Genomic DNA, 12,016 nt, shown 5'->3' with positions numbered 1-12,016 from the left:
GGTCCGATACCCTCGCCCAGTTGTATTCAGTGTGGTCTAGGGAAGGAGACCAGTTACAGTATACAATCGCGACTCTCCTGACTTCATAACCTCTTCATAAGTTTCCTGACAAGGACTTTTGCTGTTCAAATGCATCGTTTTCCTAACACAAAGTGTTGCTTTCAAGACAGCTTCACTTTTGACTATATTTGGAAATCATCAGAATCGCTCGCCGGTTTTTCGCTTTGAGTAACAGTTTTATAGTGTTTGTTCATCTTCCGTCACAGCTAGCCTGTTTATCACTATTGATTTCTAAGAGCAAAACCTCCCATCAAAAGGTTGCATTAAACGAGTTGGAATGTACTGTATTTTAGAACAACTGCAGAAGTAATATAGTTTTGCTAAAATGTATTTTTAGTGTTTATCTTTTTTGTAAATAACCTTTAAACATTATGTAATCAAAAACACCATTCCGTGGGTATAAACCACATTCAGAAGGTTGTAAAAATGTAAAATGTATTTTTTACAACGCGGTGGATAAAAGAGGTAGTCTTTCTGTATCCTCTCTTACATCTATACATTAGTGAAATATCAATATTTACTATTTTTATGTCTCTTAAAAATTTGGAAAACTTTACTTTATTTCAAGTCGTGCAATTATTTTGCTTTACGAACAATAAATAAAAACACACTTTTCTTACGTAGTGTTTTCTTATCACATACTGTACCTGTTCTAGAAAAAGAAGGTCTCACAACTGTTCTAGTATTTTGTTGTAGATCCATAGAAGTTCTTTCACTTTTAAAGTGAAACAACTGCCTCAAACTGTTGTTTCACAGGCATGGATTAAATTAGCCAATAAAAGAGGTCGTGGGGATAATGTATGTCTTGTTCTGGCAATTGGTAATGAAACTAACATTATTTCTTACAGCAAATACCCCATCCAGCCAAATTACTGAAAATCACGAACTGTTCTTGAAGTTAGACGCTTCGGCACTTGTGATCTTTAAGCAATCACAGAGTGGCAAGTTCTGAGAGCTCCCTGCTGTCACAGACTCTCGCACTGAGGGCATGAAAGATGGACTTGACCTCGTGTCGGGATGTCATGCGTGAAAAGAATGTTTCAGCACATTGTCTCGGGTGGGTGTCGTTCAGAATTTAAGAGCCATAGGCGCTATGAGGGGACACTGAGTACATACAGTACACCCTCATGTACAGTACACCTGTTATTTTAGGATAAGCAGTAAGTTATTTTAAATACCCAATTGCGTTGCTTTAAATATCCAGTTATGCTTTTAAAATACAGTATGCTGGTATGGGTTAAGTATTGACACCTAAGCATGCCTTGTAGTTTTACATTGAGAACATTGTCACGCCCTGGTGTGCTCGATGTTTTTGCTTTCGGTTTGAAACCTCTACAGCTGCGATAGAAGACTGCAGTTTCTTTTCTAACGAAGACGCGCTTGAAGAAATACTTTTTAAGTTATAAAGCAACTCAGAGAGTATTCGCGATCCTACTGACGGAATCCCGGCATCATCCTTTGTATCAGGTACTTGAATTTGCTTATATGAATTGATATTTGTGTACGCTTACTAATGCTTGTTTCCTTAAATCTGAGTTTATAAACTGTAAAATAATTCTAAAGTACTACAAACGAAAGTGTAAAGGTAATATGAATACCTTACATCAAGCACGATTTCATGTTCGTTTTTCTGTGGCAACGTTACACTACATCGCTTTATTACTCGTCAAGAACGAACGCGAATAAATTCGTGAAAACGAGCTGCTTCACTTTTCTCGGAAACCAAGACCGTTACACTGAGAGCGTTTTTTGAATGAGCGCCATTTCGGACTCTTCGAAGACTACATTCTCGATACCGACTGGGCTCCCCACATTAAAAAACGATACAAATTAACTTAATGTTGCAACTACCTCAGGTTTTATTTTAAAATAATTGCAACGTATGTTGCGTTGTATCACAAAGACAGGAAACGTACACAGACATCAAAACATACACCACTTTCCTTTTTTGACAGGTCACATAAATATGCACCGCTTTCCTTTATATGTATGTATAACATTATATATCACTGTTAAATGGCGTAAAACACAAAAAGTATAACGAAAGATTTCAGTTTAAGGACGAGTAGAAAGTATGATTCAAGAGGTTAGAAAAGTATATTCCCAAAAATTTAGAAAAATGAAGAGTCACCAAAGACAAGCACTTACTTAATTGGTGCATGTCAACCAGAAACAGATACTTTGTTCAGTGTTTAAGATTTGACTATATAGAATAATTCTTCGTTTCAAAAATGAATGTATTGTGTTTTTCCAAAGAAGCACATGTTGGACTCACATCTCTCAGAATAGTGTGCTGTGTGCTTCACCTGGGTGTTTGTTGCAGTTCCTTTCCACTTAGTTATGTTCTATACGTCGCTGCACTGATGCACTGTGTTGTAAAAACGCAGCTAATGTATCTGTAATTTCATTCTTCTTCATTGTTCTAGGAAAAGGCAGATATCTGTGTTTGGTTATGGCCAGCAACAACATCTCAATGGCAGCCCCGATATGTTTGATCGAGAATGGAGAAGATGGAAAACTCAGTGTCAACTCCCAGGCCCTGGAGATCCTGGAACAGATCCAGCAGTCAGTGGTTGTGGTGTCAATAGTGGGATTGTATCGCACAGGGAAATCATATTTCATGAACAAGCTGGCAGGGAAGAGAAAGGGTGAGAATCCAGAATAACAGCTTGGGCGTTTTCCCCACACATTTCTGAGAGAAACTGTGCAATACAGCATCTCAGGCTACAGACAGAATTTCCTCACTATCTGTAGTTTAATTTTTCCTTCCAAATTCTGATGCATAGCTTTTTTTAACTCTTCACATCTTCAAAAGTAAAATAAAAAATGCAAAGTTTGTCAAGTAAATACATAAATCCACATGCAGTCCAGAGCTTCAACATCCATCCAGTCACCAGCATCCATCCTTCCAGCCATTTTCTAACTGCTTTGTCCAATACTGGATCGCAGTGTCGCATGGAAGCCTGTCCCAGCAAGCAACAGGCACAGGGCAGGGTACACCCTGCACAGGACCTGAGTCCATCACCAGGCTCATACACTCAGTGTCACGCCCTCTGCAGCCAGAGGGCGCTCCTTCTCTGTCCTGTCCCTAGTTTCCGGTCTGCTGTCCTTCCTGTCCCTCTCTTTCCCTTGGGCTATATATTTCCGGGTCTTGCACTCTGTCCTCGCTCAGCATTGACGTTCGGATGTCCTGAGACCCGCCTAGCACCAGGGCGCCCCACGTCCGCTCCCTGAGGGCATTGGTTTCTATACGGCATCCCTGAACTCTTTGCACTAATGAGCCCGGGCCTTTTTCCCATCTCGCCGCTATACATATGGGTCTTTTTCCGCTCTCCTGCTCCCCACGGTTAGTCCCTTTGGACGTCCGTGACACTCAGACACTCCCACTTTCTCATTCTCTCACCCTCTCGCCCTCTCGCCCTCTCACCCTCTCTCCCTCTCACTCCCTCACTTTCTCACTCTCTCACCAGGAGCACTTTCCCAGAAGCTCCAGTAGTTAATGATGAAGAAGGCATTATGTCTTCTGAAAGAACAATATGTTAGAAGAAGTGATTGGAAGCTCCACTTAGAAATAGGCCAGTCAGTCCAGTTTGTCTGCCCAATCATGGGCTTTTCAGGGTTTGTGCCCCTGGGCTTCATGCCAGCAGCAGCTCAAAAAGAAGGCATTCACTCATACAAGAGTAATGACCTTTGGAACACAGCAGACAGAAGGCATATCCTTTGCCAGCTGTGTTAGGATCCCTGCCTCCCGGCAATGGAAGAGGCAGAAGAAGGCGTAGCCTTAGTTCATTAGTCCACCTATCAGTGTACGCTTTCACCACAACACCTCCGTCTCATCTTGTATTTAAGCACTAGTCTTTCCCTACCTCCTTGCTCAGTATTGGTTTTCCGTTCGAGCTTCTTTGTTGCGATAAGCCTTCTACCTCTTCGTAATGTGTTGGTTTCGACTTTGGTTTCTTCCCTTTTACTACGTTTTTTGGGATCACGGCTTGGCTTCGGTTACTCTCTCCCCATTTGGATCACTGGCTTCCCTGGACTCTCGGCTCTCTCCTTCATCTACGGTATTTGGATCACGACTTGGCTCTATCAGTTCCTTCAAGTGGGTTCATTACTTGGTTTCGGTTTCACTGGCCAAATCCTTAACAAGCTGTGCCTACCGCTCACCACTCTTTCCAAGGCAGAGAGTCACATTTGTGTAATGCTTCTCCTTTGTTGTCCTCAGGATTCGCCCTGGGGTCCACCATACAGTCCCACACCAAGGGCATCTGGATGTGGTGCATCCCTCACCCCACTAAGCCTGACCACACACTGGTGCTGCTGGACACCGAGGGGTTGGGGGATGTGGAGAAGGTGAGTAACAAGAGGGTTTTAAATCTGATTAAAGATAATTTCCCTTTGCAATGTCCCTGATTCTAATTTTTAATACTTCTTACAGTTAATCTCATGCTGTGCGTTTTGTCTCTATTTATGGCTCATCAGTTACTGTTTAGCTTCCTAATTCATACCACAGATGAAGACTGACAGTTCATTTGTAATACCAAAGATGCAGCTCAAAGCTTGCAGAATGTAGGTAGGTTTGAGTCAGAACAAAGAAAGAAAAAACACAAGTTCCTGTTCCTGTTTGACTTTGCTGTGATCCTGCAGTGCTGTCAGTGAGAGCTGCGTCTCTCCTCCAGTGGATGCCAGTTGTCCTATAAACATACTGACACTCACAGAGAGACAAGTAACAGGTGAATCAACTGTGCATATTTGTGTCCCCAGCCTGTCATGTAAGTCCGACAGGACGAACCGTGGAATGGCAGGAGAGCGATAAAGACCCTATGCATAGTGGCGAGACGGGGTTAGCCCAGGCTCAGCTGTTCAGGGGAAGCCGTATAGAAACCTATGCCCTCAGGCCAAGGACAGGAGTGACCTGGTGCTAGGCAGGTCTCAGGGCAACTGAACAACAATGCTGAGCAAGTAGCAGAGCAGAAGCAGGAAATAAATAGGCTACACAACAAGACACACCAGAAAGACATGAATAATCACAGGAAACTAGGAACAGAAGGAACGTAGAGCGCCCTCTAGGTGTAATGAGCGTGACACAGCCCTGTTGTCTTCCCAGCTGATAAGAGAACTGTGGTGTTAAGGCTGAGTTAATTACCCGTTTCTCAATTGTTTGTTACAAAATTAAATTTATATTTTAGTTCTTAACTATTGTTTCTATAATAATAAGGAATAATGTTATTATTGCTAAGAAAGCATCCCAGCAAAAACAAATCTATATTTGTAATATATACAGTATTATCATGACTGAAAAAAGGCTTTGACACTGAATGCAATAAATTAATTTAGTCTGGTGTTTCCCACCACAATAACTCCAGTTTCCAAAACACTCTGTGTGAGGTGCCATGTTCAAGGGTACAAGAGCAGTAGCCCACTAGGTATTCAAACCCTTTATGTGAACCAGAGCTCCAATCACAATTACAGTAGTTTTCCTGTAAAGCCTGCAGGCTGTCTTAGTGTGAAGAGCTGTCAGTTGGTATGACAGAAAAGGTGTGTTTAAAACCTGCTGCAGTAGAGAAGAAATGAAAAGTGCATTATCAAGAGACTGGAAACGTGTTTTCCAGGGAGATCAAAAGAACGACTGCTGGATCTTTGCCCTGGCTATTCTTCTGAGCAGCACACTGATTTACAACAGCCGCGGGACCATCGACAACAACGCCCTGGAGAACCTGCAGTATCCTTGTGTTTCAGGTGGGTTTTGTCCATTTAGCTTTGTGACTTAGAGTAGCTCAGCATCAGCTTGAAGGAGGCAAGATTGCAAAAACTAGTTCATTTCTAGTGTTCTATGGTAAGGAGTCACCATAGACAATTAAAGATACAGAAATATGTGGAACTGGTGTATTTGCAAATACATTGTTTCCTCTTTTAACACTTGTATTGTTACATGTGTTGTTGCAGCTGTTGGTAGAGTTACTTTTGCTTGCTCTAACAAATATCTAACAGATATTTTGAGACAGCCTAAGTTAACAGATTTCTGCAATCACTATGATGACTTCTACAATATGGTTCATTATAAATGTTGTAATGCTGGATATCTGCAGTACACATATAAGTCCTACTTCATTAGTAATAAATGAAATCATAACACATCGGAACTAGCTACTGCTTCTTGACAGACTGCAGTTCTGCAGGTTTCAAAGCTGTAAGAGGGGAAATTGCAACTATTTACATTATTCCTGAGCTCTTGAGCAGATACGTGACAGAGTTGACTGACCTGATCAAGGTGAAGGCCCCTGGCAAATCCAGTCCAGGTACGAGTGATGATGACATTGATGAAGAAGACTCTCAGTTTGTGCGCTACTTCCCCAATTTTGTGTGGGCTGTGCGCGACTTCACCTTGGAGCTGAAGATCGAGGGGAGGCCGGTGACTGAGGACGAGTATCTTGAACACGCTCTGACACTCAAGAAAGGTAAAAGATTTCTAATGCCTTACAACCATTTCACCAAATAAAGGATGTGTCAGTGTTTTCTGCTCCATTCAAAATACTCCATGACCAAACTATACAATAAAAAGGATGTTCTTGTGTATTAATCCTGATTGCATGCTTCCTCTAAGTTAATATTGAAGGATTGCGCTATCTTCTTCAGGAACCAACAGGAAAGTGTCCGACTACAACCTGCCCCGGCAGTGTATCCGGAACTTCTTCCCCTTGCGCCGCTGCTTCGTCTTCGGCAGCCCCGCCGCCCCCGATGCCATGACCCGCCTCGAGACTCTGGACGAGAGGGACCTGAGCGCCTCCTTCCTGGAGGCCACCCAGCGCTTCTGCCAGCACGTCTTCAACCAGAGTCCCGTCAAAACCATCAAGGGAGGACATCCTGTCAGTGGCAGGAGTGAGTGAGACAGTCCCTGTTTGTCTGCCTTACAGTACCCTTGTATTCCATATCCTACCCCAACTTTTCCGAGATACTTTCTCATTGTCGGCAGGAGTCTCTCCAGTGACCCTTAATATGATCAGTGGGTTTGGATTTGAAATAGGTTGCTTTTGGACTCCATTCTGTGCAAATGTCCACTTCCCTGCAGTGATATACAGCACATAATAAACTGGGATGGTCTGGATTACATGCAGGCTGTGTTGAAAATCAGCACTTCAGAGCAGTTTGGTTAGAAGAATGTGTATCTTTTATAAACTCTGAATACAAACTGCATCAGGTCTTAGTGCTTTTCTGTGGGCAACACCTCTCTCCACCACACTTGTTTTCTGGTTTTCTTTTCTCAGTGCTTGGTATCTTGGCCAGTACCTATGTGGGCACCATCTCGAGAGGTGATGTGCCCTGCTTGGAGAACGCAGTGCTGACAATGGCACAGATTGAGAACCAGGCAGCTGTGCAGGAGGGGATAAAGGTGTACAAGGAGGGGATGGACAAGGCAGTGACCTTCCCAGCCAGCCTGGAGGGTTTATCCCAGCAGCACAGGCACTGGGAAAAACTGGCTCTGGAGAGGTTCGCCAGCAAGTCTTTCAAAGATGACAGTGGTCAGCACATGAGCAACCTGGGAGTAAGTTCTTACAAATCCATGGGTTTTCTGTCCTTAGGAAATTGTTTTCACAATTTGACTATGAAACCAATCAAGACATACTTAAAAAAAAACAAAAAATGCCTTCTCAGGAAGCATTTATACATGAAATATAAGTCCAGAATATAACCAAAACATAACTATAACTCAGACAATATCTACCCCATCGCCCATCTGTTTCCTTTGAATTTCATGCTCTCTCACTCACAGAGCAAGATTGGACAACACTATGCCATTCTTCTGGATCACAACGAACAAGTCTCTGAGCAAGCCTGCCAGGAGCTCCTGGCCCAGCTTTCCGCCCCCATCGCCAAGAAGCTGGAGGAGGGCTTCTATGCCAAGCCTGGTGGCTACGAGCTCTACTGTAAGGATCGAGATGCATTGGTGGCACAGTTCCGTGCTGAACCCAACAAAGGGGTTAAGGTAGGAACTGCAGCTACTGTAGAGCCACATTCTTTCATTAACAGGGCATTGCAGCCAGACCTCAACTGCAGCAGTGTGTGGTAAAATGTTTTATAGTTAACTGCAATCCATTTTGATTAGTCTATTAGTTTAGGTATTTAAGATGTGCTTGAAAAACACAGTATTCAGATTTTCTCAAGAGTGCATCTGGGAGTATGATTATGTTGTTGTCTTATGGGCATTTGCCAAGAAATTCAATATTTAGTAACATACAGTATGTACAGTATTTCAAGAGTAGGAAAGAGGCAGTCAGAGTAGGAAATGGGTGGTGTAGTGTGCTTTTGCCTGGAAATACACAGCAAATGCATGATGATTGACAGAAAGGCAAGACAGAACCCTCACTCTCATCACTCATCCCTGCCCTGTCCTATCCCGGCTGAGATGCGGCAGAACAGGGATGGATAATTCCATGGATTTGGTGTTGCTAAAAACATTGGCTACTGTCATTTCAAGTATATTCAGTGGGTTGTCTGGTCTGTAGGCTGAAGAGATTCTGGACCAGTTTCTGAAGATGAAAGAAGTCGAATCCAGATCCATCCTTCAGGCTGATCAGAAGCTGGCTGAAAATGAGAAACAAATTGCCGGTGAGTATTGATAACCTCATGCCAGCTTTTTGGCACCAGCAGCCCCACTGCACAGTGGATGAGGTGGAGAACTTGCTTGATCAGTGGAATTAAAGTGGGAACTTCGGGGAAGCCAGACTGTACAAATCTGTAGTACAATTGGGCCATTTCCAAGGTGGGCCACAGGAATTCCTGTGTCTTTTGTGTCTGGGGGAAAGCTGCTTTTCAGTGAAGGAGATCTTCTGTGTAAGAACGTCCTTGTTGTTTCTAAAAAAGAATTGCCCAGAAAAGAAAAGTGTGCTCCTGACAATGTTGAGTCACGATCCCCCCTTCTGCCCCTTTCCCATGCGCACAGCGGAAAAGCAGCGGGCCGCCCTCCTGGAGCAGCAGAGGAAGGCGGAGGAGGAGAAGTGCCTGGTGGCAGAGAGACTCCTGGAGGACGAGAGGGAGAGCCACAAGCAGAAGCTGAGGGTCGCAGAGGAGAAGGCGCAGCAGGAGCTGGACAGCAGCCGCCAGGAGGCCCAGAGAGCCCTTCAGAGCAAGCTGAAGGAGCACGAGGAGCTGCTGCAGAAGGGCTTCCAGGACAAGGCAGATCTGATGGAGAAGGAGATCCAGAACCTCAAGGCGGAGTTATCGAAGGGCAACGTCTGGACCGACTACATCTTGCCTGTGGTGAAGGAGGGCCTAAAAGCTGCATCTGCCTTCCTCAAGTACAAGTCCATTAAGAAACTGCCGAAATGAAGGTCCCCAGGAGAGAACATGCTTATGAGAGAGCGAGTTTTTAACCCTGTTTGCTTACCTAATCCTAATTGTCTTCTATAGTAATTGTAACTATATGCTGTACTGTCCTGCATCATGTCTTCTGTCCATATGTCTGAACACTTGATCAGTAAAACAGATTTGCTTTCTACTTCTAAATCTGTCTATTCTTAACACCTTGTGCTCCCAGAGTGCTCAGCAGCATCTTCATTGGATACCAGGTTCATGAGTTTGACACTGGTGGTCATTATCATCTTCATTAATTATCAGAATGTCCTTGAGAATCAGAAGAGTTTATATTCTTCTTAATAATAATAATTATATAGACCAATTAGCCTGACGTGTCACCTGTCTGTAAAGATTTCTGCCCTTTGCATTATTGATAAATTAAGCACATGATTTATTTGGTTAATAGAACCCCTTTTTTTTGAGGACCAAAGGGTAAATTTCAGTCTCAAATGATCTCTAGATTTCTTAGTTTAACAATCTGTCTGCTTAACTGGTGGCACTGACAAGTCTAAAACTTCATTTTATTCCACCCACTGAAGATTCATTCAAAATCAAGTCTTCAAAAGGGATCTTTGCCTATTTCTTTTTTATTTTGTTTGTAAATGCCAGTTGTTTTCTGTTAACTACCTCCCCATCAGGAACTGCCATCACTTCCTACTGCCACATGCTTCCCAGTGATTAGTTCTGTACCACACAGGAGAATGAGGTTCTCTCTTCCGATATGTCCACTTGTTCTTCATGCACCTGACAGGAGATACAGCACCAATCAGAGTTAACACATCATGTGGGCTTTAGAAGGACTGCACCCTGATACATGTAAACCAATTGTAAATTTCAATGTCACTGACACAAGCTCTGAACACTGTAGCCCTATATAGTTAAAACCAGGAGTTTTAATTACACAGGAATACTGAATACTTACAGTATAGTTACAGAGTTTTAATAAAACCAAGACTACTCAACCCCTAGGCCTTCCAAAGCACCCATTCCAGCAATTTTGTACCTCCAGCTCCTTAATTACTGTATTGATTTGCTGATTAACAGTTAAATATTTAAGGAACTAGTTGGAGCAAAATTCAGGAATCTATGGGCTGGTCTCTGTGATTTAGGACTTAGTGTTCAATGGACAGGGGTACCCAATCCCACACTCCACTGTTAGTTTATGTTCCAGCCAAGCTCTTGACTTATTTGTACTATCTAGTTGTTTGATTGGAACCTTTGCATGTTTTTTTTCTTTGTTGTTCTACTCAAAAGTTGGACATCTCAAGTTACTTATACACCACTAGTTAAAAGGCATCCTCCAAGGTGTTTAGGAACTGAAAACAAGGAGTTCAAATTAACCCTATAGTTAAGTCCGTTGAGAGTTTGGTAATTGACAGAGTTGGGATGGAATGAACACCAGCAGGTCTTGGGGACCCTGGGCTCTCACCAGGAGCTGCAGGGCTGGGGACTTGTTGGTTTAGCTGGGGGCTCTGATCCTCTCAGAGAGCCAACGACTGTTAAAGTGAACTGGAGCCTTGTCATTCTGACCATCCTGGCCTCAGCCGAGCACAACAATTCTCCTCCTGTGACATCGCTTGCCTGTCGCTCTATTGCACTGTGCACTCCTGACCACTAGAGGGTGAAACCACTGCAATTAAAGACATTTTTAGTAAAAAAACACTGCTACTACTACAAAGAAGAAAATCCAATCCAGGCCCTGAATAATTCTCCAATATTTCTGGTTTTCAGCCAGTGTGTAAAGAGCATGCTCATTCTTGAATAGTTAGTTAAAAACCCACCTATTTCTAACTGCTTTTTCCAGGACAGGGTTGCAGGGGAGCTGAAGCCAGCCCTGACAAGCAACAGGCACAAAGCAGGGTGGAGTCTGGACAGGACGCCAGTCAATCACAGGACACACAGACACACACACTCAAACCCGTAAGCATGTCTTTAGACTGTAGGAGAAGAAAAGAACATTCAGAGGAAACACATATCAATGCACAGAGAACATGAAACTCCACACAGGCAGTACCCCAGGGCCCCAGCACTGCAAAGCAGCAATGTTACAATATGATAGAACTACAGTGAAAAATCGATCCTGAACTTCTTCATGTCCAGGGCTGGAGAGCCCTTAATCAATCATGACCTCCATACGTATGGAGGTTCACTTCACGAAAAAAAAGGCAGAAGTCTCTAGTGAATGGGCAGCATGTCGAGTGAACAGAGAGGTGCAACTTTCTTGGGGTTCTCAATCATAAACTGGGAGACCCCCACAGCTTCAGTCCCAGGCAAGCTCCCACTTACTCATTCTAACCCTTGATTGACTTACTACTTGGATTCATCTGAACTGATAGTTTTCAGCTCTTCAGTGTGTTGGGGGTCACTGTTCAACTGTGGCATTTCATTAGGATAATAAAATCCCAACGTTTTAGTTACAATTCCAGCTTCATTTAAATAATTAAGCCCAGAGGCAATGTGTAATTAAGCCAGCAGCAGTGTGCCTCCCCAGGACTAGGACTGGGAACCCCGGTCTTATAAACAGCAGACCCCTGGGGTTCACGGAGACAGGACAGGCTCCTACAGCTGGCCCTAGTAGTACACTAGTACACTGTCATGGCGTCAT

The 12,016-nt window shown here is 43.4% G+C and overlaps 1 protein-coding gene across 3 annotated transcripts; it reads left to right on the top strand.

Annotated features, from left to right (window-relative positions):
• Nucleotides 1-920: 920 nt before the first annotated feature.
• Nucleotides 921-9,561, top strand: LOC102686500 (guanylate-binding protein 1-like). 3 transcript variants are annotated; one of them, XM_015336565.2, is made up of 10 exons: nucleotides 921-1,527; nucleotides 2,487-2,708; nucleotides 4,283-4,410; nucleotides 5,670-5,779; nucleotides 6,298-6,515; nucleotides 6,694-6,936; nucleotides 7,323-7,600; nucleotides 7,829-8,041; nucleotides 8,562-8,664; nucleotides 8,999-9,561. In XM_015336565.2, exons 2-10 carry the CDS (start codon nucleotides 2,513-2,515, stop codon nucleotides 9,382-9,384), a joined length of 1,875 nt encoding a protein of 624 aa, XP_015192051.2. In that variant the 5' UTR covers nucleotides 921-1,527; nucleotides 2,487-2,512; the 3' UTR covers nucleotides 9,385-9,561. The 3 variants fall into 3 exon arrangements, with proteins under 3 accessions (XP_015192051.2, XP_015192053.2, XP_015192052.2); XM_015336567.2 differs by lacking the exons at nucleotides 921-1,527; nucleotides 2,487-2,708 and adding an exon at nucleotides 3,935-4,121; XM_015336566.2 differs by lacking the exons at nucleotides 921-1,527; nucleotides 2,487-2,708 and adding an exon at nucleotides 4,140-4,159.
• The last annotated feature ends 2,455 nt before the right edge of the window (nucleotides 9,562-12,016 follow it).

The sequence above is a fragment of the Lepisosteus oculatus genome, chromosome 27 (assembly GCF_040954835.1).
Source record: "Lepisosteus oculatus isolate fLepOcu1 chromosome 27, fLepOcu1.hap2, whole genome shotgun sequence".
In the NCBI taxonomy this organism is placed as follows: domain Eukaryota; kingdom Metazoa; phylum Chordata; class Actinopteri; order Semionotiformes; family Lepisosteidae; genus Lepisosteus; species Lepisosteus oculatus.
This window is presented reverse-complemented; position numbering and strand designations above follow the sequence as displayed.

Bases quoted from the DNA above. Each gene is read 5' to 3' on its own strand.
- LOC102686500 (XM_015336565.2), top strand. From the start codon at position 2,513: ATGGCCAGCAACAACATCTCAATGGCAGCCCCGATATGTTTGATCGAG. The intron at 6,516-6,693 runs GTAAAAGATTTC...TATCTTCTTCAG, and splicing joins CGCTCTGACACTCAAGAAAG to GAACCAACAGGAAAGTGTCC. The intron at 7,601-7,828 runs GTAAGTTCTTAC...TCTCACTCACAG, and splicing joins AGCACATGAGCAACCTGGGA to AGCAAGATTGGACAACACTA.